The sequence below is a fragment of the Heterodontus francisci genome, chromosome 1 (assembly GCF_036365525.1).
Source record: "Heterodontus francisci isolate sHetFra1 chromosome 1, sHetFra1.hap1, whole genome shotgun sequence".
NCBI classification, from domain to species: domain Eukaryota; kingdom Metazoa; phylum Chordata; class Chondrichthyes; order Heterodontiformes; family Heterodontidae; genus Heterodontus; species Heterodontus francisci.
This window is the reverse complement of record NC_090371.1, coordinates 44,041,129-44,065,206: the sequence shown is the minus strand read 5'-3', so window position 1 is coordinate 44,065,206 and position 24,078 is coordinate 44,041,129. Positions and strand designations below refer to the sequence as shown.

The 24,078-nt window shown below is 45.7% G+C and overlaps 1 protein-coding gene across 9 annotated transcripts in view; it reads right to left on the bottom strand.

Moving 5' to 3' along the window:
* Nucleotides 1-24,078, bottom strand: part of LOC137369084 (fibroblast growth factor receptor 3-like) — a 262,049-nt gene that overhangs the window by 132,510 nt on the left and 105,461 nt on the right. For all 9 annotated transcript variants that reach the window (XM_068029736.1, XM_068029727.1, XM_068029752.1 and 6 more), the window contains exons 5-6: nt 9,072-9,241; nt 1,697-1,820 (exon numbers count right to left, since the gene is read on the bottom strand). In XM_068029736.1, coding sequence (XP_067885837.1) covers nt 1,697-1,820; nt 9,072-9,241 — 294 coding nt within the window. The remainder of the gene's footprint in view (nt 1-1,696; nt 1,821-9,071; nt 9,242-24,078) is intronic.

Genomic DNA, 24,078 nt, shown 5'->3' with positions numbered 1-24,078 from the left:
AAATGGACCACCAGCTCTTCAGCAATTTATTATCCAGTCCCTAAAGAGATTTTCTACAACTGCCTTTAAATGTACTAGAAATTATTGTTATTACAGACAAAAGTAATTATTGCGATTTTTACAATAACAATAAATCATCATAATTTAAAGCTTTTACTTTCATCTTCTGTGCCAATCTTTAAGTGCCTCTCTAATTCAGAGAGTAAGAAAAGGCCCACTCCTTCCACAAACCATATATTGTCTCTCTGTTATGGTCTCATTCCATCCATTTAATGTCCCGCGGGGTAGTTCTGTATAAATACTCCCAGATCCCCCAAGGTAATCAAGCTAAACTCCAGAATATTCATCTGTCTCGGTCATGCAATCCCACTAACCTGCTGCCTTCCACAACAACAGCACTCCCACCCATCTTACCTGCACAGTACTTGATCTTCTCAGTACTTTCCTCTTCCTATAACCTCCAGCATTGTTCCCATCTCAATATTTCTCCAGTCCCTTGTTTAAAGGAATTGACAGCTGCTGCTGTTTTTGTCAGGAGCCTGTTTTACTTTACCTGTTTCCAAGCCTCTGCTGGGACCACACGGTTACTAGGAGATAAGGTCGATTTGGGCTTCAGATTTCAATCCTTGAGGGTAATTCTGACTTTGAGTGACAGTGTATAACGGGCGACAGTAACTAAACCATCCATTACACATCTCTCAATTAAGCAGCAGCAGGCTACTTCTTTGCTCAGATCAAAAATATAACTTCTGGTGAGTTTCAGGTGAACCCCCCCATGGTGCACCATCCTCTCCACCATCAAGTATCTCCCCAAACAAGCCCAGAGGTCCCAACTTCTATTCGTAGTCTGCACTCAGTTAACTCATCTCTGCTGAGCCATAGACATAATGGGCCGAATGGCTTCATGTGCTGTAACCACTCTGATTCTATGAAGAGGCTTCAGCACCTCTAGGTTAGGGAGTGGAAAATTAGTCAAGCTTCCCCTATCCTGATTGCTATACGTGATTCCCCTCTGGAAGATCCAGAGTGTGGTCCAGATGAAGATAGGACTGGGAATAGCTGAGATGTTCTCCCCAGTGAGATTTCCATTGAGGTTCACTCATGAATAATAGTCACCTCGGTGAGGCACCATAGAACATGCAGTGCAAGTGAAACCATAGCCCAGTGATGGAACAAATGCCTCAGGAAAGAATAAATAATCAAACAAAGAACCTTGTATTTATATAACACTTCATCACATTGTCAGGATATCTCTCCCCCTAAGCATTTTACAATCAATGGATTACTTGTGAACCACAGACAATGTTACCCAGGAAGTGCTGTAACCAATTCATGCACAACAGGATCCCATAAACAGCAATGGAATGAATAACTAGTGATACTGTTTTTGGGATGGTGGTAGTGGTACTTGGTTGGACAAGCTCCTTGCTCTTCCTATACTAGTGCCATAGGATCAGTTTAGCCCACCTGAACTGGCAGATGGGGCCTCAGTTTAACATCTAACCTGAAATACAGCACTTCTTACAATACAGTGCCCCCTCTGTACTGTTCGGCAGTGTCAACCCAGACAATGTTCCCAAATCCGGGATTGCGGCTTGATCCCATGACTTTTAACACGTTCATTACCAATAATGCATATTGTGAGTTCAACCCATATTTGTGAGCAGCCCAATAAAACGGAAAAGAGTCGTCTTACCGAGTACATCCAGCTGGTAGGTGTGGCTAATGCTGCCATATTTGTTCTCGACCACACATGTGTAATTGCCACGGTCTGAGGGGACTACGCTCTCCATCACCAAACTCCACTGCTGGTGTCGCAACTAGAGAAAGAAATCAGATAGAAGATGGTCACTGACTTTCCTCAAGGGCTCTAAATTCCCGCTGGTTTTTGAATGTGAGTAAAAGACTCCTTTCCATGAGTAGAGGAAACAGAAGTGTTTCTTGGCTAGGTCACTTATTAATTTATCAGCTAACTGAAGATCAGCACAGTAGTATAATTGGGTGAAGTGTTGTGCAGCTTTTACTTGCAAAGCTCAAACACACTGGCAGCTCCCCCCTGTTCAGTTAGTGAATGTGTAATCCATCAGGCGTAATAGAGAGCAGGAAGTTCCCAGGTTTGATCCCTGGTCAATGCTGGGATTAGCTTCTCTCAGCCAGAATGACACAGCTACTTCCAGTATCCATAAGAAATAGGAACGGGAGTAGGCCATTTGGCCCCTCAAGACATTTAATAAGATCATGGCTGATCCTCGACCTCAACTCCACGTTCCCACCCGATCCCCATATCCCTTGATTCTATTAAAGTCCAAAAATCTATCAACCTCATGATCTCCCTGGCCAACAGGGAGAATTTATAAGCAGCCTGGGTTCTGGTGGCTGATCACTGCCCAGTGACCGCCCTCCCCAACCCCGCTGCCACCCACTACTCCACCCTCATCCTCACACGACTCTGGTTAGGACAGCTGCCTGTGAGCTCTTCCTCATAGTTTGCTGAGGTACTAGAGGTTTGCCGATGGGCCCATACCCAGCAAACAGGAAAATGCCTCCAGGTGTGTTCCTTCAAGTGTAGCAGTTTTTGGTTGAGTGCACACTGTGGCAATGGCTTGATATAACTGACTTCTGGGAGAAATGAAGGCTTTGATGACACGAAAACCTGGCGATGTTTCTATTGCTTGCACAACAGATCCCGCTGACACCTTAAAAGCTTTGTAAAAAGTAACAGGCGTGTCAGCTAAACATGTCTGATATGTTTTAGAACATGTTTGGCCGTGCTATTTCAGACAAGAAAAGCAAAGAGTTGTACAAGACCATCAAATTTCTGTTCCACTGCTTTACTTCCAAGCCAAAGAATACATTTGACTCCCTCGTTCACAGAAAGATTTTAATTGAAAACGCCTTATAGATTCAAGGGAACTGTGCCCAACTGGGACAACCCATGACTGCTGAAAGTCACTCTCCCCGGTTTCCTTTCTTCCTACTGTCAGTCCTATTTAAAGCTGGAAGCCCCACAAATCCCATTGCTAGCAAAGGGAGTGAATCCAGCTCTGACAGCAGTTCATGTGGTCGGGTCAAATATATTAGTGTCACTGACTGATGGAGAACTGTACAACAACAGCATTCCGTCAGTGTAAAACTGTTCTCAGGAAGGCCATTAACAGTCCACATCTTTTTATATTTTTATATTTTTTATATTTAGAGATACAGCACTGAAACAGGCCCTTCGGCCCACCGAGTCTGTGCCGACCATCAACCACCCATTTATACTAATCCTACATTCCTACCACATCCCCACCTGTCCCTATATTCCCCTACCACCTACCTATACTAGGGGCAATTTACAATGGCCAATTTACCTATCAACCTGCAAGTCTTTGGCATGTGGGAGGAAACTGGAGCACCCGGCAAAAACCCACGCAGACACAGGGAGAACTTGCAAACTCCGCACAGGCAGTACCCAGAATTGAACCCGGGTCGCTGGAGCTGTGAGGCTGCGGTGCTAACCACTGCGCCACTGTGCCGCCCTACAGCTACAACAGAATGCTTCTGAGGACATGATTGAAGCTTGGTGACCATTTTGGCTGCCTCAAAGGTTCATGCCATTTACAATGACTATATGAGGCAGTCAGAGGAATGGCTATGGAATTCAGTCCCATTCCCTGTACCAGCTGAAGCCTCAATTATCTGCTGCAAGTGTCATTTTTTTGTTGTTGAAACTTCTTTTTATTCATTGACAGGATGGGGGTATTACTGGTAAAGCCATCCCTAATGTCCTTGAGAAGGCAGTGAGAAGCCTGTGAGGCCATTTGTAAGTCAATCACATTGCTTTGGGTCTGGAATCATATCGAGGCCAGATCAGGCAAGGACAGCAGGTTTCCTTCCCTGAAGGACATTTTTAACAACAATCCAATAGTTTCATGGTCACCATGACAGACACAAGCTTTTTTAATTCCATATTTATTTCGTTAACTGAATTGACACAAAGATTGGTGGTGGTGTAAATAGTGAGGAGGAAAGCCTTAGATTACAGGACAATATAGATGGGCTGGTAAGATGGGCGGAGCTGTGGCAAATGGAATTTAATCCTGAAAAGTGTGAGCTAATGCATTTTGGGAGGACTAACAAGGCAAGGGAATACACAATGGATGGTAGGACCCTAGGAAGTACAGAAGGTCAGAGGGACCTTGGTGTATTTGTCCATAGATCACTGAAGGCAGCAGCACAGGCAGATAAGGTGGGTAGGAAGACATATGGAATACTTGCCTTTATTAGCCGAGGCATAGAATATAAGAGCAGGGAGGTTATGATGGAGCTGTATAAAATGCTAGTTAGACCACAGCTGGAGTACTTTGTACAGTTCTGGGCACCACACTATAGGAAGGATGTGATTGCACTAAAGAGGGTGCAGAGGATATTCACCAGGATGTTGCCTGGGCTGGAGCATTTCAGCTATGAAGAGAGACTGAAAAGGCTAAGGTTGTTTTCCTTGGAGCACAGACAGGATTGAGGTATACAAGATTATAAGGGGCATTGATAGGTTAGATAGGAAGAAACTTTTTCCCTTAGCGGAGGGGTCAAGAACCAGGGGGCATAGATTTAGGGTAAGGGGCAGGAGGTTGGAATCTGGAACACACTGCCTGAAGAGGTGGTGGAGGCAGGAACCCTCACAACATTTAAAAAGTATTTGGACGAGCAATTGGAACGCCATAGCATACAAGGCTACAGGCCAAGTGCAGGAATATGGGATTAGAATAGTTGGGTGCTGGATGGCCGGCACAGACACGATGGGCCAAAGAGCCTGTTTCTGTGCCGTATAACTCTATTACTCTATGACTCTATGAATTTAAATGCCCCAACTGTCACATCTCCCAGATTATTAGCCCAGGCTCCTGAATTACTAGTCAGTAACATAACAGCTATGTCACTGTTCTCGTGAAAACTTTGCACTGACCAATAAACCATTGCTGTGAGTTTACAATCTATGTCATTGCTTTGCTTAAGGTATTTCATTGGTTGCTGCAGTAGAGTTGGACAAACCCTGCCTGGATCAATCAATTGAAAGTCTACTTTGCTTGTTGGCACTAAGGCACATATGTGGAACAAAGTGGGGGCACAAAACTGCCCCTAAATCAACACTACTAAACAACGTCACTCCGACAGTCCTAAGAAGGGTTGGTATGGGAATGGTCACATATCACGCTGGAACTTTCTGGGGTGCAGTTGTGTGGTGGGGTCTGAAGGACATTGGGCTGAATTTTATCAGCCCCTCGACGCCGTGAGTCATGGTGGGGAGGCCCGTAAAATGCTAGCGGGAGTGTCCCGCCTCGACCCACGAAGCCAACAAGGCCCCACTGGATATTAGCAGCGGTGGCGAGGACTCAGTGCGGCCCCCCTTGCTGCTTGGCAGCGGGGCTTTCATTAAAATATTGAATTGAGCTAAATTAAAATGCAAATTAACCGACCTCTCGCACGCCTTCGGAACTCGTTTGGAGTTCTGAGGCGAGACATTGGTGGGGAGGTGGAAGGAAAAAGTTATCAGGGCGGGAGGGGTGGGGAGCGGGGAAAACTATTCCTATTGCTTGTGGGGATGGTGAGAAGGGGTTGAGGGTCAAAGATACTGAAATTCGGGGCTGGGGGTTGGGGGGGGATGTTCAGAATTTCATGGTGTACTTTTGGGGGGATAGGTCAATTTATGTGTTTAGGACTCAGTGGGGGGGGGGGTGGGAGAGGGGATTCAATGTTAAATTAAAAGTTTATTAATTTTTCTAAGCTCACCGGCACCTTTAAACATTTAATAATATCCTGAAGGGCTTGAAGCCCTTTAAAAATAGTGCTGGCACCTGCGCGGTGGCATTGGACGCCGTTGCCGGGGACGCGGCAGCCACCCCCTCTGCATCATCGGGGGCAGCCACTCCACCCCCTCCATTTAAATCAGCCCCCGCAGTATTATGTGTCGGAAGGCCGCCGCCTTCACAGCGCAGCGTGGCAAAGCATGGTGCGCTGATAAAATTCAGCCCATTGTGTGGCAGAGTGGAGGCTGGGGCTGTTTGATCCTGGCAGTGGGCACCTGAAATAGAAAGTGTTCCTTCAGCACTAAAAGTTCTCCCTCACATTGATAAGACCAACAAAAAGCCTCTGTGTTTCAGGTGAGGATGACAGTGGCAACGCTTTCCATCCATTTAGGGTAAACACTGCTCGTGGCTAGGGTTGGTTTTTCTTGCTTTTTTTACTGCTTTATTTCATTATCAGTCAGGAAACCGCACTCCCAGTCATGATCCATGACTCCACTGGGAAGTGTACACAAGTAGGCAGTGGGCGAGGATAGCTCAGGCTCGGCTGCGATGCCCCCTAAGTTCAAATGGCACTAGATGTCTAGCTTGACGCATGAATAAGGGCCACTAGGGTGAGGAATTTGGTGTGCGACCAACACTCAAAGATATGCACTGTGGCAAACAGTCAGCGGTTTCAGGAGATCAGAGGAGACAGCAGCAAGAGAATAAAGTTAAACTCTGTGTGCTGCTGTTTAGAAAGAGAAGGGAGTAAAAAGCAGAAACACATTTGGACGCATTTGTTATAGCCTGCAAGGCTTCCTTGGTTGGTAAAGGATTAAAACAAGCCTTTTATTCACGCAGTTAAGCATGCAATGTCACATGGGCTTTAGAAGGATTATAAAATATTACAGATTCCTAAAAGGATTTGGATGCTGCTTTAAAGTGGGATTTTAGATTGAAAACCAACTTGACGTTTCCAGTTTATGTGCAATTCGGCAGGGAAGGCACTGGGTTTAGATAATTTTAACAAAACCAATCAGCATTTCAATTTGCATGTGGCTTTATAGGGCTGGATTTTACCGAGACCAGGACGTTCGGCTCCGGGGGAGTTGAGTGGCGGGGCGGGTGGGGGGAGGGGGTTTTGCCGGAAGGTGATTGCGGCACTGGCCCGCCTTGGAGGCCCATGCTGGGAGGACCTGGCCCAATTCACCCGGTGGTGGCAAAGCTCCATGGCAGCCCCCCTGCGCAGGGCAATGGGACCTCAATTTCAATATTTAAATCAATGACATGAATAGATTTAAATGAACTTACCCGGACCCTTATCCTCAGTGCGGTGGCCGGCACTCTCGTGCCTTCAATTCCCTGTCTGGTGAAAGCCAGCATGACACTGGTGGTGGGGGAGAAGGAGATATGATTTCCAGTGTGAGGCAGTGGGGGACAGGGTCAAATAAACAATAAGTGTAGAGGATGGTGGGAAGGGGTGAATGTTAAACTTTGTGCAGTCTGGGCGCGGGAGGGGAGGTCAGATTTAAAAGTTGTGTTTTTTGGGGGGGGAAGGGCAAATACCTAAAGTAATTTTCATTGGTGGGGTTGGAAAGGGGTGTTATAATTTTATTTTGTAAATTTGTGGGGGGGGGTTGGTGTCACCTTAACAATTCAAATTTGCCGGCAGGGCTGGCTGCCCTTTAAAAATGGCACCAGTGCCTGCGCACAGACAGCAGACGCCATTGCCGGCAATGGACAATCCGGCCCCTCCACGTGATTGGGGGGGGGCCGCCCTGGCTATTTAAATGAGCCGCCGCATGGGAGATCGTGCGGACCACCTAAAATCTAGCCCATAATTTTTTTTTTTTAGCAAATTTAGAGTTGGCTCTAAAGGCAGGGATCCTTTTTGTTTGCTCTTGAGTGTTTGACATTTTTCTGCTGTTTTACTTTAAGAAGTTTTGGCTTATTCACCATTAATAATGGACAGGGCGTCAGTCTACACAGCCATTCCAGTCTCCAGGGAAGAAAATTGTGAAGAAAAACAATACTTGTTGATTTTTTTCTCGGTCTCTTGAGGGCGGTTGCGGTGAGATAAAGCTGGACGTTGTCCTATGGAGACATCGTCGAGCCTGCCCCATTTCATTTGGTTATTCTCATTGGAATAACTACGGTGGTTTCCTGATGCGATTTCCATGAACACAGAGTGAGTCCCCCTACCCTAACCCCTCACTGCTTCCCACCCCTTTTTGTAGGAGAAAAGAAAAGGGCTGATGCAGGTATTGAGGGCTCCCAACAAAGTAACTGGGCTGGCACTCTCCAGACCAGCTGAAGAAGAGGCCTAGTTTACTTGCAAAGTTTTAAAACTCCTAAGTGAGTGTGAGCAATTGCCTCGGAGTGGGGGTGGAGGGTAAGATTACATCTTACAATCCCCCTCCCACCCGTTGCAAAGTGTCAACAACAGAAGCAGCCTTTTTTTTTTGTTGCCAGTTTTTAGGCATGAAACAGGATTTAATCCTCAAACTGGATTGAAGTCCCCACAGTGTTTTACTTTGAATTAGCTGCCGAGTGTAAATGGGGTCTGGGAAGTATATTTTCCAGAGGTCTACTTTTACTGGGACAAGGACAACTCAGTTTGCTCAATCACAACCACTGCTGCTGTAGTTTTACCTCATAATTCGGTCAACTACTGTAGTAAAACCAAGTCAAAATAAAGCCTGATGGCCTGGCAGATTGCTCAGCATGCAGTGCTCCCTCTGCACGTCAGTGTCAGGAGAAATAAATTCCATTACAACGATCGTCACTGAAATACTGTGAAAATGTTGACAGGGGTCATTCACCTTGCCTGTCAGATTCTAAACAATTGGAGGTGGAGCAATTCTCAAGGTTTTTGACGGAAGGCCTTATCCAACGTTTTTAAAGCATTGGTGCCCTTTCATCATTTGTATCCGCTGACAAACTCTGTCTGCAGCCGGCTGCCTTGCCTCTTCTGATGGAGGTCTAATCCTCCAGGTTTGTCCCAGACTGCTCACCCCATCACGTTACCCATCCTGGCTGTCACAGTGCTGTTGGCAGCAGGCCCCGAGGCGTTCTGTTAAGTTAAAAGATCACCATCAAGAGCTCCAGAAGAGGAAGATGATCACAAATAGTTCTGTTAGGAGACGGGACTGTGGGCCTGGAATGACCTGACTAAAGTTTGCTAATCCTTTGCCCTCTGGCCTTATTTGTCACGTGACCAATCGTGACCCTGTCAAGCAGCAAAGAGGCACTGCAAATAGTTTTAAGTTGACAAGTTGAGGCCAGTAAGGAGTAATGACTCACCTTGATGCCTCCAATGCGATGTTCCCCCTTAAATTCTTTGCCATTCTTCAGCCAGTGGATGGTGGGGGTGGGGTTTCCAGCAGCGGGGCAGCGGAAGCGAACGGTGTTCGCTGCTGGCACTGCATGGAGTTTCTTCTCCATCCGGTCAGGACGGGCCCAGTACGGAGCTCCTGAAAGCACCAATAAAGATGAGCATTTGTATCAATGGCCGACACAACAAAGAAACAGGAATCTCAGTTATTTAGCCTGCGCTGGTAAATCTCAAAGACCGTGTTGCTGCAGAAATGCTCTGGCAGCCCTTACACCCCAGACTCGACTTCTCCAGCATTCTAGAGTCCACACTGTATGAGCTGTAACTCATCTACAGCTCTGCTGCCTGCGCTAAGCCCCATACTTCTCTCACTGCTGCCTGGCTGATTGCCATGGAGACCTCCCAAATCCCTGGAGGCCTTCTCCCACCTGCATCTCTTCTAGCTAGAAATCTCACCACCCACTCTTTGGTCCATTGACTCTGGTTTCCCATACATCCCTCCTCCCCCCTACCGGTGGTGACTATGCTCACCCCAGCAGGGAGAACATATAATCAGACGGGATGGTGGGAGGGCCTCGCCACCTTCCTGCCTCCACCCAAATTAAGTCCGAGGCGGGAAGACCTGTGAATGGCCTCCAGCCCCACTGCCAATTGAGGCCCTAAAGTGTGGGGGAGACTGTTAAAGAGCCACCCACCTTGCCCTTGCTGCCAACCCCACTACTGTGGAGTTCTGTCGAAGGAAACCCGTGCGGATTGCTTGCCGGCTCCGGGTGAGGCGGGGCCATCGTAAAAAGGCACTTAAAGCCCTGAACATGGGACCCGGCATCGGCGAGGGCAGGTGGGGGTGGGGGCGGGGGGCGCTGAGAGAAACCCCCTGCCCTTGCTGCTGCTGCCGCCTCCCCCGCAGCCCTGCCAAGTAATCCCGTTTAGGTTGCTTGCCGACTCTTGAGGGGGTGTAGAGAGGGGAGGGTCCCTTGTTAAAAGGCACTTAGTGCCAGAATGAGGGACCTGGCATCGGGAAGGGCAGAGGAGGTATGGGCCTGCTGAGAGACACCCATTGCCCTTGCTGCTGAACCCTCTATATCCCCCTCCTCCAGGACCCCCACCCCGCAAAACCCCTTCCATTTACCTATGGTCTGAGTCCAGGGCCTGAGGTGAGTTCTCTACTGGTAGCAGCCACTGCCTCCACGGTGGTGTGTAAAAATAGTAACAGGGTAATTATATTAGGTGATTTCAACTTTCCCAACATTTATTGGGATAGTCATCGTGTTAAGGGCTTAGATGGTGGAGTTCTTAAAATGTATACAAGAGAACTTTTTAGCTCAATATGTAGAGGATTCAACTAGGGAGGCTGCAGTGCTGGACCTAATTCTGGGGAATGAAGCCAGACAGGTGGTTGATGTGTTGGTGGGGGCGCATTTTGGTGATAGCGACCACAACATGGTACAATTTAAGCTTGTTATGGAGAAAGAAATAGACAAGTTGCAAAAAAAGGTTTTGGATTGGGGGAGAGCAAATTTTAGTAAAATAAGGCAGGATCTGATCAAGGTAGACTGGAAAGAGTTACTTGTCGGGAAATCTACAGAGGAGCAGTGGGGGGCATTCAAAAAGGAAATGGGGAGGGTACAGGCCCAACATGTTCCCTCTAGGGTAACAGGTAGGAGCAACAAGCCCAGAGAACCATGGATGACCAGAAACAAAAAGCATACGATGAGAAGGAAAAGAGAGGCTTTTAGCAAATACAAGGAGAGCAAATCAACGGAAGCATTAGTGGAGTACAGAAAGTGTAGGATGGAGCTTAAGAAAGCAATTAGGAGAGCAAAGAGGGGATATGAGAAAGCTTTGGCTGGTAAAAGTAGGGAAAATCCCAAGATATTCTATAAGTATATCAATGGGAAGAGGATAACCAGGGAAAGAGTAGGACCCATTAGGCATCAAGGGGGAAACCTGTGGGTGGAGCCAGAGGACATTGGTAGGGTGTTGAATGAATACTTCACATCTGTCTTCACCCAAGAGAATGAGGATGTAGATATGGAACTCAGAGAGAGAGACTGTGAGGTTCTTGAGCAAATTGCCATAGGGAGTGACAAGGTATTGGAGGTTTTGGCAGGCTTAAAAGTAGACAAATCTCCAGGTCTGGACGATTTGTGTCCCAGGATGCTGTGGGAAGCGAGGGTGGAGATTGCAGGGGCTCTGACCCTAATTTGTAATTCCTCTCTGGCCACGGGGGAGGTGCCAGAGGACTGGAGAACAGCTAATGTGGTCCCACTATTTAAGAAAGGTTGTGGAGATAAGCCAGGGAACTACAGACCAGTGAGTCTCACGTCAGTGGTAGGGAAACTATTGGAAAAAATTCTGAAGGAGAGAATCTATCACCACTTGGAGAGGCAAAATTTGATTAGGAATAGTCAGCATAGCTTTGTCAGAGGGAGGTCATGCCTAACAAATTAGATTGAATTTTTTGAGCATCTGACCAGGTGTGTAGATGAGGGTAGTGCAGTTGATGTAGTTTACATGGATTTCAGCAAAGCCTTTGACAAGGTCCAACATGGGAGACTTATCTAGAAAGCAAATGCACATGGGATACAGGGTAACTTGATAAGGTGGATTCAAAATTGGCTTAGCTGTAGGAGACAGAGAGTGATGACAGACGGCTGTTTTAGTGACTCGAAGCCAGTGTCCAGTGGCGTACCACAGGGATCTGTGCTGGGTCCCCTATTGTTTGTCATTTATATAAATGACATAGATGACTATGTGGGGGGTAGGAGCAGTAAGTTTGCGGATGACACGAAGATTGGCCGAGTGGTTAACAGTGAGGTTGAGTGTCTTGGGTTACAGGAAGATATAGACGGGATGGTCAAATCGGCAGAAAAGTGGCAGATGGAATTTAACCCTGAAAAGTGTGAGGTGATACACATTGGAAGGAGTAATGTGACACGGAAGTATTCAATGAATGGCCTGACACTGGGAAGTTCCAAGGAACAAAGGGACCTTGGCGTGTTTGTCCATAGATCTCTGAAGGCAGAAGGGCAGGTTAATAGGGTGGTGAAAAAGGCATATGGGACACTTGCCTTTATCAATCAAGGCATAGATTACAAAAGCAGGGAGGTCATGTTGGAGTTGTACAGAACTTTTGTAAGGCCACAGCTGGAGTACTGTGTGCATTTCTGGTCGCCACATTATAGGAAGGATGTGATTGCACTGGAGGGGGTGCAGAGGCGATTCACCTGGATGGTGCTTGGGATGGAACATTTAAGCTATGAAGAGAGGTTGGATAGGCTTGGGTTGTTTTTGCTGGAGCAGAGAAGACTGAGGGGTGACCTGATCGAGATGTACAAGATTATGAGGGACATGGACAGGATGGATAGGGAGCAGCTGTTCCCCTTAGTTGAAGGATCAGTTACGAGGGGACACAAGTTTAAGGTGAGGGGCAGGAGGTTTAAGGGGGATTTGAGGAAGAACTATTTTACCCAGAGGGTGGTGACGGTCTGGAATGCACTGCCTGGGAGGGTGGTAGAGGCAGGTTGCCTCACATCCTTTAAAAAGTACCTGGTTGAGCACTTGGCATGTCATAACATTCAAGGCTATGGGCCAAGTGCTGGCAAATGGGATTAGGTAGACAGGTCAGATGTCTTTAATGCATCGGTGCAGACTCGATGGGCCGAAGGGCCTCTTCTGCACTGTATTATTCTGTGATTCTGTGGTGCTGCTCATTTAAAGAGCTGCCGGCCTCTGATTGGCTGGCAGCTCAGCAGGTGGGACTTTTGCCGCTGGGGTCCCTGATCCCGCGGAAGGCCCGCTGCTGTCCATTTAAATGCTGTCCATTGATCTGGCGGGCCTTTCCCAGAGGAGGCAACGCGGGGCTCTTGTTGTCTCGGATAAAATCCCGGCCAGTGTCTTCGGCTGTCTGAGTCCTATTCTTCCTAATAGCACCTTATGACTTCCCACCCTTTCTCTAAATGGTCCCTGACAAGAATATATATTCTGTTGCTCTGTTTCCCATGTTGGATTCTTCTTAGCAAAATGCCTTGGGGAATTCTGTACTCTAAAGGCATTGTAGAATTGAAAATTGTTGCTTTACAAAACCAGGTAGGGTTGCTACCTCGATGCCTTGGAGAGGGTGCAGAAGAGATGTACTAGGATGGTAAAGGCACTCTCAATTCAACCATGCCTTTGGTCACCTCTCCTTATGCCCATTTTGCTTCTCTGCTAAGCACTGTGATGCGATATAAATGCGAGCTTATTGCTGCTTCAAAGAGAGAATATTTCACACAGCGAAACCTTAGCTCAATCACACATCTAAAGCACGACTGTCCAACAGGACACTTAAAGCACACTCTGCTTATTTTGCAAGCTTTAAAAGCTTCCGACTTTTCCAATCTGAAATAATTTAAGGGAAGTTTGCCAAATACTTACCCCTTATCAATGATCAAGCCAGCCTAACTACAGCAGGGAAATTGCTGCAGTGGGACCCGAAACATTAAAGAATAGTTCTCAGAAAAAGGTCGGAGCCAAATGATCGTTCTTGGTGTCTGGAGTGAGCAATTACAATGGGGAAAGAAAATGATTGCTGACGGGGCAGCATGATAGCTCCTAACAGCACAGCGCTGGCCTTCTGACCAGAAGCCGACAGAATAATGGCTTTCAAAATAGTTTGGATGGTGCAAACATATCTTGTGAGAAAAAATACACACAAAGTTTTATTTCAACGGGACACAATTATACACAACTGACTGCGATGCCTCTGTTGTCAAATAGCCCTTATGTGAGGCTTGCTAGCACCTGTAGAATCAGACCCCAGTACAGAGTCGATACCTTCAAGAGACGGAAGGGAGAAAACTAGAGGGAAGAAAATGACCACATTTGCTGACTTTGCGATCAGTTGATATAGCAAGGCTTATAAATACTATTTTGGGGAGCGGTCTTGCACCTATTAAGATGGCTTTGAAAGCCTGCTTCAATATTTTGAGCTAGCTGTGCTGAGTTCACTCTGCTAAGTTCAGAAACAAAAAAAGCAACGAACGTGAAAGCATCTCCAGCTAACAGCCCTTTAAAACTGGGCCCTGTCCATAGCTCAAACCAAACATGCAGCAACTCTCACAGCAGGAACTGCACCCACTGACAGCTCAATCTGCTCCCATCCGGAATATAACCAATTGGCAGGTGACACAAACCGGCATTCTGGCCTCTTTAATGTGGGCAGGAACAGCCTCATCAACCTATAACAAAACTTTCCAAGGGTTTTGTACACTACATGTAAACTATGAGCTTAAAAACAAAAAGAAAAGAAACATCAGAAATGATGTGGTCTCTGGAGTGATTAATCCTCTCACCACCTCCATGCACACCCCCCAACCCACCAACATACTGTTTGCCTGAGGCTCTGAACTCCCAATATGTGACCACACAGGTGAGATGCTGCCTTTGTGTCATTCTAGCCTGTAGTAGTGACACGATCATTCTTGATATTATAACTGTTTTTTTCCTGTGTCTCTATTAGCTGTGGGCATGTGAAGGGTTGTTTGGGGGGGGTGGTGGGGAAGGGGAGGAGAGGACTGGAGGGGGTGGGGAAGATTCCTGTCTCACAGCCCGAGCAACACTTCACACATTGTTTGCCTGTCATATAATGCTGGGGTCTATCATTTCTCACCCAGCATGGAGCAGCAATGTTAAACTAATTTACTTTCCCAGCAGCCAGAGCTTAATCAAAGCTCACTGCTACAGGCCAACGTTGGGTCACAGCAGTTCTCACCGTTAACCTTCACAACAGAGTCGAACCAATAATGCAAGCCATTTATTTTCCTCTGGCACTTGGTAGATATTGGCTGACAGATTCGCAATGAGGGAGATGTTTCTCCACAGACAGATATGGCCAAGAACATTGTCTTCCTGACCTCAAGACTGACAAGAGAACTCACTGACTGCCAACACAAAGTGATTTAATTTCGCTGAACAAAACTATTTATGAGACCGTGGGGAACAAGGTTATGGGCTGTGGGAAAAGACTACATCAGTCCTGAATCAGAGGTGTGCGCATGTTTAATCGAGTACTCACTATAAGGCACATTTGCATGTGTCACAGAGAACCCGAGGATGAGTCCTGGCAAACTAACTAAAATAATTTGTTTAACCAATGATTATGGATCTGAGCTCCCCATTTCAGTTGTTGCTTCCAAATTTCAAAGTTTTGAACAAGAGAAATAGGCTGCCCCTTTAAGCTGATGCAATCCCATTTCACTTCTTGTCCTGTCTACGCTTTCTCATAACGCCAGTCAATTATAGTATTTCTGCTGCAGTGTGGAAGGAGTACTGTTGTTTTGGGATATCTGTCCTTTCAAGCTCAAAATGTGCAAAACTCAGAAGCTTTTCAAAATAAATGTGGCTAACTTAGGTTGCAAGGTCCCAGATTTCTTAAAATAGGGCTAGAATCAACTCAAGACAGTTTAAAAAGCATTTTTTTTCAAAACTTAACATTTATACTACTTTCAACTGTTCTTTTCATTTGCAGTCTGGAATCTGGGCATTTCTGCTGTTAGATCAGTTTTCCATAGCCTGTAGCTCATGGGCACTGCTCCCCGAACAGAAATAAATCAAATGTCACATGCCATTATTTCAGCGATACTAAATCAATTTCTGTTTTCTCTCTAAATCTAGTAGTATGTTATTTATTCCCATTCTACATTATAATGGAGCTTGTTTTGCATCAAATTAATTTTCTCTGGTCTAGCCCATGACAACTGGCAGAGTGAACTTGAGTGTAACATTCGGACACCATCCTGAGCCTTTACAAATCTTGCCTTAAGTGTTGCAGGGCTGTCACCTTATCACAATCTCCCTCGACCTCTTCACTGCCTGATTTGTTGCACTGCTTATCCAACAGCCAGAACTGGATGAGCAGAAAATTCCTCCAACTAAATATTGGGAAGCCATCGTCTTCGGTCCCTGCCAGATACTCTGTTCCACAGCCACATTCCTCTCCCGAGCCACTGTCTGCAGCTGAATGAGACTGTACACAACTTTGCCATCCTATTGGACCCTGAGCTGAGCTTCTGAACCCATATCTGCGCCATTACCAAGATTGCCTACTTCCACCTCTGTAACACAGCCTGTTTCCACCTCTGCCTCTTCTCATCTGCTGCTGAAACCCTCATCAATGCTTTTGTTACCTCTCGACCTGACTATTCAAATGCTTTTCTGGCTGGGTTTCATCTTCCACCCTCAATAAATCTCACCTCAGTTTGGGTTCTGCCAGGGCCACTTGGCTCCTGACCTCATTACAGCCTTGGTCCCAACAAAAGAACTGAACTCAAGAGGTGAGGTGAGAGTGACTGCCCTTGATATCAAAGCAGCATTTGACCGAGTATGGCATCAAGGAGCCCTTGCAAAACTGGAGTCTCCATTCGTTGGAGTCACACCTGGCACAAAGGAAGATGGTTGTGGTTGTTGGAGGTCAATCATCTCAGCTCCAGGACATCACTGCAGGAATTCCTCAGGGTAGTGTCCTAGGCCCAACCATCTTCAGCTGCTTCATCAATGACCTTCCCTCCCTGGAACCCTGCACATTCTTCTTTTTCATATAACTGTCTAATTCCCTTTTGAATGCTTCAATTGAACCTGCCTCCACCACACTCTCAGCCAGTGCATTCCAGACCTTAAGCACGTGCTGCGTGAAAATGTTTTTCCTCATGTCGCTTTTGGTTCTCTTACCCATTACTTTAAATCTGTGCCCTCTCGTTCTCGATCCTTTCACAAGTGGGAACGGTTTGTCTCTATCTACTCTGTCTAGACCCATGATTTTGAATACCTCTATCAAATCATCTCTTAGCCTTCTCTTTTCCAAGGAAAACAGTCCTAACTTCTCCAATCTATCTTCATAACTGAAATTCCTCATCCCTGGAACCATTCTCGTGAATCTTTTCTGCACCCTCTCCAATGCTCTCACATCTTTCTTAAAGTGCGGCACCCAGAACTGGACGCAATTCAGCTGAGGCTGAACTAGTGTCTTATATAAGTTTAACATAACCTCCTTGCTCTTGTACTCTATGCCCCTATTAATAAAGCTCTCTCAACCTGTCCTGCCACCTTCAATGACTTATGCACATATACACTCAGGTCCCTCTGTTCCTACACCTCCTTTAGAATTGTACCCTTTATTTTATATTGTCTCTCCATGTTCTTCCTGTCAAAATGAATCACTTCACATTTCTCTGCATTAAACTTTATCTGCTGTGTATCTGCCCATTCCACCAACTTGTCTATGTCCTTTTGCAATTCTACACCATCCCTGCCACCACAGTTAAACTGACTGGCCTGTAGTTGCTGGGCTCATTTTTACACCCTTTTTTGAACAAGGATGTAACGTTTGCAATTCTCCAGTACTCTGGCACCACCCCCGAATCTAAGGAAGACTGAAAAATTATGCCTCCACGATTTCCACCCTCACTTCCCTCAGTATCTTTGGATGCATCTTATCCACTTTAAGTACTGACAGCCTATCTAATACATCCTCCTTATCAATTTTAAACCCTTCCAGTGTCTGAATTACCTCCTCTTTCACCATTGCCTAGCTTGCATCTTCTTCCTTGGTAAAGTCAGATGCAAAGTATTCATTTAATACCTCAGCTATGCCCTCTGCTTCCATGCGTAAATCACCTTTATGGTCCCAAATCAGCCAAACTCCTCCTTTCACCACCTTTTTACTATTTATATGTCTATAGAAAACTTTGGGATTCCCTTTCATGTTAGCTGCCTGTCTCTTTTCATGCTCTCTCTTTGCTTCTCTGATGTGGTTTTTCACTTCCCCTCTGGACCTTCTATATTCAGCCTGGTTCTCAATAGTATTTTCTACCTGGCATCTCATAAGCAGACTTTTTCTTCTTTATCTTAATCTCTGTCTCTTTTGTCATCCAGAGAGCCCTGGATTTGTTTACCTTTCCCCTCCAAGGAAACATACTTTGACAGTGCCCAAACTATCTCTTCTTTGAAGGTAGCCCATTGTTCAGCTACCATTTTTCTTGCCAACCTTTGACTCCAATTTATTTGCGCCACCTACGTTCTTAACCCATTAAAGTTGGCTTTTCCCCAGTTAATTATTCTTACTCTGGATTGTCCCCATGACATTCAACAGCGTTACCATTGCTGAATCCCCCACTATCAACATCCTGGGGGTTACCATTGACCAGAAACTTAACTGGATCAACCATAAAATACTGTGGCTGCAAGAGCAGGTCAGAGGCTGGGAATTCTGTGGCGTGTAACCCACCTCCTGACTCCCTAAAGCCAATCCACTATCTACAAGGCACAAGTCAGGAGTGTGATGGAATACCCTCCCTTTGCCTGGATGAGTGTGGCTCTCAGGATGCTTGACACCATCCAGGACAAAACAGCCCGCTTAATTGGCACCTCATCCACCACCTTCAACATTCACGCCCTCCACCACCGACACTGGGCAATTAGGGATGGGGCAAGAAATGCTGGCCTTGCCAGCGACACCAACGTCTCATGAAACGAACAGAAAAAAATTCTGCATCCCTTCCCCAGGTCTCGCACCTTTCTGTGTGACGGTATTGACTAGCTGGGATTTCTAGACTTACCACAAGTGATCTGTTGACCAGATTTCAATTTGCTATTGCCAACAGATATGGCGATTATGCAAGTGGAATAACAGAGAGAAAAGATAAACAACAGAGATTGCAATATAAGAATCAGCGTGTTTACAAAATAATGTGTGAAGCCTGCTCACTGCCAACTGAGTTGAAAACCCTTGTGATATGATTCCCCTAAGAATTATTGCAGCAGATTCCACACATTCCCTTATAGTCTTTTTCACATGTAGGGTCCACTGCCAAGCTGTCATCAGAAATCATTTACAGTGCCCTGGCTTCCTGATTCCACAAATCCCCTGCACCAGACCACTGAACCCTGACGGTGTAACTGCCACAATCTTCAGTATCAAAGAATGAAATGGACAACGGCCAACCACAGTGGGATGGGGCCTGGGGCCAGGATAGGGGATTGACGGCTGGAGGCAGGGAACTGGGGGTTGGAGGCAGGGGACCGAGAGCCAGAATCTAGGGGCCAGCATTCGGAATAGGGACTGGAGCAGGGCTGACTCTGGGCAGTTAAGTATTATCCTTGAGTCACCTGTGACGTGCTCCATACTTTCACGGCATTTTATATTCCTGCTGCATTTCATATCTCCTGTAAGAGGAGGAACTTTTAAACTACATTATATATATGTATGTAAACTTGCTTTTATATAGCATGTTTCACGATTTCAGTACGTCCTAAAGTGCTTTACAGCCAATGAAGTACTTTCTTGAAGTGTAGTCAGTGGCCATGTGAGCCGCATGGAAGATGGCAGGATCCCCAAGGACACATTGTACAGCGAGTTTGTCACTGGTATCAGGCCGTCCACATCTCCGCTTTAAAGACGTCTGCAAACGCGACATGAAGTCCTGTGACATTGACCACAAGTCGTGGGAGTCAGTTGCCAGTGATCACCAGAGCTGGTGGACAGCCATAAAGGCAGGGCTAAAGAGTGGCGAGTCGAAGAGACTTAGCTGTTGGCATGAAAAAAGACAGAAGCGCAAGGAGAGAGCCAACTGTGTAACAGCCCCGATGACCAATTTTATCTGCAGCACCTGTGGAAGAGTCTGTCACTCTAGAATTGGCCTTTATAGTCACTCCAGGCGCCGCTTCACAAACCACTGACCACCTCCAGGCGCTTACCCATTGTCTCTCGAGACAAGGAGACCAAAGAAGAAGAAGTCATTTGTAATGTAGGAAACAGTGTAGGCAATTTGTGCACAGCAAGCTCCCACAAACAGCATGAGAAAAATGACCAATTAAACAGTTCTTTCATGATGCTGGTCAAGGTATAAATATTGGGCAGAACGTGGGGACAGCAAGAATTCCCCTGTACTTCAAGTAGTGTCATAGGATCCGTTACATTCATGTGAGTAGCTAAACAGGGCCTCAGTTTAATATCTCACCCGAAAGATGCCACCTCTGAAATTCGGCAATCCCTCAGTACTGCACCGGAGTGTTGGACAAAATTATGTGCTCAAGTCTCTGGATTGGGAGTTTAACTTATTATCCTTTGATTTAGAGTCAAGGTTGCCAATAATGAGTCAAAGCTGACACTCAATTAGGACTAAAAAATGTTTTTTAGTTGAAACAAAATGAAAGTAAGATGAAAATTCGGCACAAGGAGACTAGGCTCAAATTACTTCAGAGATGAAAACAGGACTAAACCAGACCCCAGTATGAGGCAGCACCTTCAGAGGAGGCGTTGTGGATTGTGCAGGAGGGAGGTTTTTGTTGGTAATAGCACAGTAGAGCCGCTCTATTAAGTCTATCGGTAGGAGATAGAAAGGAAAAAGATTGCCCAGCACCTTTTCTAGTGAAATCATTCTCCAACCATTCCACCAGAAACAGTGAATGTAAGCAACCTTTCCACAATGCTCACAATGTCACTACACACAATGGTCCGAGGAAATCATCCCCTGAAATTTCTTGTACAGGGGCTAAAACATCTGCTGCAATGGCAGATGGAGAATTTTCAGATTATCTCGTTAATATTTTTATTATCACTGGTGAACAATACAATTTCAACCCCATGATGATGGTCATGTTAGAGTGAGTGTAGTAAAGATAATTAGGGACAAAATTAATAGTCACTTGGGCAAATGCAGGTTAATTAAGTGAAAACCAGCTTGTGAAGGGCAAATCATGTTTAACTAACTTGCTGGAGTTTTTTGATGAGGTAACAGAGAAGGTTGATCAGGGTAATGCTGTTGATGTGGTGTACATGGACTTCCAAAAAGCATTGGATAAAGTACTGTACAACAGACCTGTGAGCAAAGTTATAGCTCATGGAATAAAAGGGACAGTAGCAACATGGATATGAAATTGGCTGAGTGACAGGAAATAGAGAGTCGTGGTTAATAGATGTTTTTTGGACTGGAGGAAGATTTGTAGTGGAGTTTCTCAAGGGTCGGTGTTGGGACCTTTGCCTTTCCTTATATATATTAATGACCTAGACCTTGGCGTACAGGGCACAATTTGAAAATTTGCGGATGATACGAAACTTGGAAACATCGTGAACTGTGAGGACGATAGTGTAGAACTTCAAAAGGACATTGGTGGAAGGATCAAGAATAAGGGGGTACAGATTTAAGGTAATTGACAAAAGAAGAAATAGCAACATGATGAAAAACCTTTTTTACACAGTGAGTGGTTGGGATCTGGAATGCACTGCTCGAGAGCGTGGTGGAGCCAGGTTCAACCTAGGAATTTAAGAGGGATTTAGATTGTTATCTATAAAGGAAGAATGTGCAGGACTATGGGGAGAAGGCCAGGGAGCTCTTTTGGAGAGCCAGTGCAGATATGATGGACCGAATGGCCTCCTTCTGTGCTTTAACAATTCTGTGATTCTGTGTTCTGTAGGAGCCACTAGTGATGCATTAGGTTGTGGCATATCAAAGTATTCTAATGAGACACTGATGGATGATATTTCGTTATCACCCTCCACCTTTCCCCTGAACACAGCTAGTTAAATAACCCAGTTGATGGTTAGATATTCAATTTGATTAACAGGACTGGGACCTCATTTAATAAATTGGTGCTTACCACAAGTTGTGCCGTAGACAGAATCCACGCTAATTATGTAATTTTCCCAGCTGATGCCTGTGAGTGCACAGCCAGATTTAATTAGAGATCAAATTGCCTCTCAATACATAAAGGCACATTTCTGAGAGTCCGAGGGGAGCTCGTGTAAACAGAGATATTTACCAAAAGTGAAGCATTGTTTTTATTTGACTTAAATGTGATTGCCAGAAAAACATAATTATCCTTCAGTTGAAGGAAAATATTAGGCTTTTACCAGAGTTCCATTATCACTGACCCCAAGAGCACATTCTCAAATTGTCGAGTGAGTGCGAGCACAGATAGGGAAGGGACAAGAAAACATAGCTGAAGGTTAACTCCTTCCTTTGACCAACCAGGAGAAGCTCTTGAGCAGATTTTGGGTGGATGGCTGCAGCTAATGTCAACGAGTGGGTACATTCCTGCACTAGCACTAGAGCAGGTGCTTGTGAAGTCCGTTATACGTGTTACCCAAATCACCTTCACTACATCATGTATATTGCAGTAACTGGAAGCAGTGTTTGTGAAGTGATGCCAAGAGCTGGTATGCGAGTGGATAAATAAAGGCCTGTCAGATTCCCTTCCGCTTCCTGCACCATATCTGATCTGTTACCAAGAAGAGCCCCTATCTTCATCTAACCAAGTTCTACTCTCACATCAGTGCTGCCCTTCCCAAGCTCCACTAGCTCTCATGCACCAGAAAACTAATTTCATGATCTTTGTCCACGGGCCCTACTGCAATGATTTCTCGAGCTATACTTCCCCATAAGCGTCCTCCACTCCTCAGACACAAAGTTATGCCTTGTTCCCTGTTCTAACATCAGCTCTTTTGGTCCATGTCCTTTGGAACTCCCTGTCCACACCTTCCCCACTGCCCCCCCCTCACCCCGATTTCAACAGTTTCCTAAGAACCCTACCCTTCAACTGTATCCTTGCTGCTCATCCTACACTTCCTGATCCTCCTCTCCCTGCTGGGTGCGAGACAGAACTTGCATTTATAGAGCACCTTTCATGATCTCAGGACATCCCAAAGCTACTACTTTTGCAACGTAGCCATTGTTGTAATGTGGGGAAACCCAGCAGCCAATTTGTGCAGAGCAAGCTCCCACAAAAAGCACTGGGTGCTGATTTTTTGATCTGCATCTGTAGATGGGGAGCAGGACAAAACTGTAAACTGCAGCAGCAGCAACATGTATTTGAATGAAAATTACTAATAGGCCTCCTGCTCCTTTTTGTATACTTTGTTATTTCTCAACAATGATATACAGCTTTAAACCACCTTGTTTCACCCAGAATTAACTCTACAATTGGAATTTCTTCTAGAACACACAATGAGAAATTTTGATGTGCATTCAAATCAAGTCTAACAGGCTTAGAAATGGACGTTTTGTTGCGAGCAGTGGATTTGTTTGGACTGGATTAGTGGTCATCTTGTTTCCTAACGCAACAAATTGGCTCTAATTTATACTAATGCCTTCTTTAAAATGCCGATATCCTGTGACAAAGCCAGTGATGATCACGAGGCAGAATTATGTCTGGGATTAAATGCTATGCAACAGCAGCACATTTTCTACCGACACTGCTCTCAATTACAGGCATCGTGTTACCTTTCTGGCAACCTGTACAGACTTGGCCATGCTTTGTTCTGAAACGAGTAGAACCGTGCACCGAAGCACTCATCGTGTCTGTGCCAGCTCTTCACTCTAGCTGTCCAAACCTAATCCCCGTTGCAATGTGTTTTCCTCTGCTTCAAAAAATGATTGTGGTGTCTATATTAACGTTACAAGGTACGCATCATGTACCATTTAGAAAGGGGCACCATGGGTTGAAATCACATGGTGCAATATGAGCAAGAGCACATTAACTCGTTTGCACTAAACTCCTTTGCCACTACTTTAACAAAGCCACTATCCCATTGAATTTGGACAGGTTACTTACTGCCTTTGTTACAATAGAAGACAGATGGATCTAATGCAATTGCTGGCTCGATAAACAGCCGAACTAATCTCAAATAGCTCTGATGTGGATGAGCTGATCTGGGAGTCAATGATTCCCTGCCAACAACCTCTTGTAGCCTACTTACCTCCAGCAGTAAGTGTAATCTTGCAGTGTAAGGGCGCAGAAAGGCCAGCTGAGATTTAGCTGGCTTGGATGTGGCCGAGTAAACGGCTGGCCACCAACTGGGTAATTTTTTTTTATTGCATTTGTTTTGATGTGGAACCAGGAGGTGGGAGCACTCCTTGTGCCACCACAGCACTCCTGACAGCTACTGCCTGCTGCTATCACCCCCACCCCCTCACCAGCCCCCTGCAGTCCTCCATCCCCCTC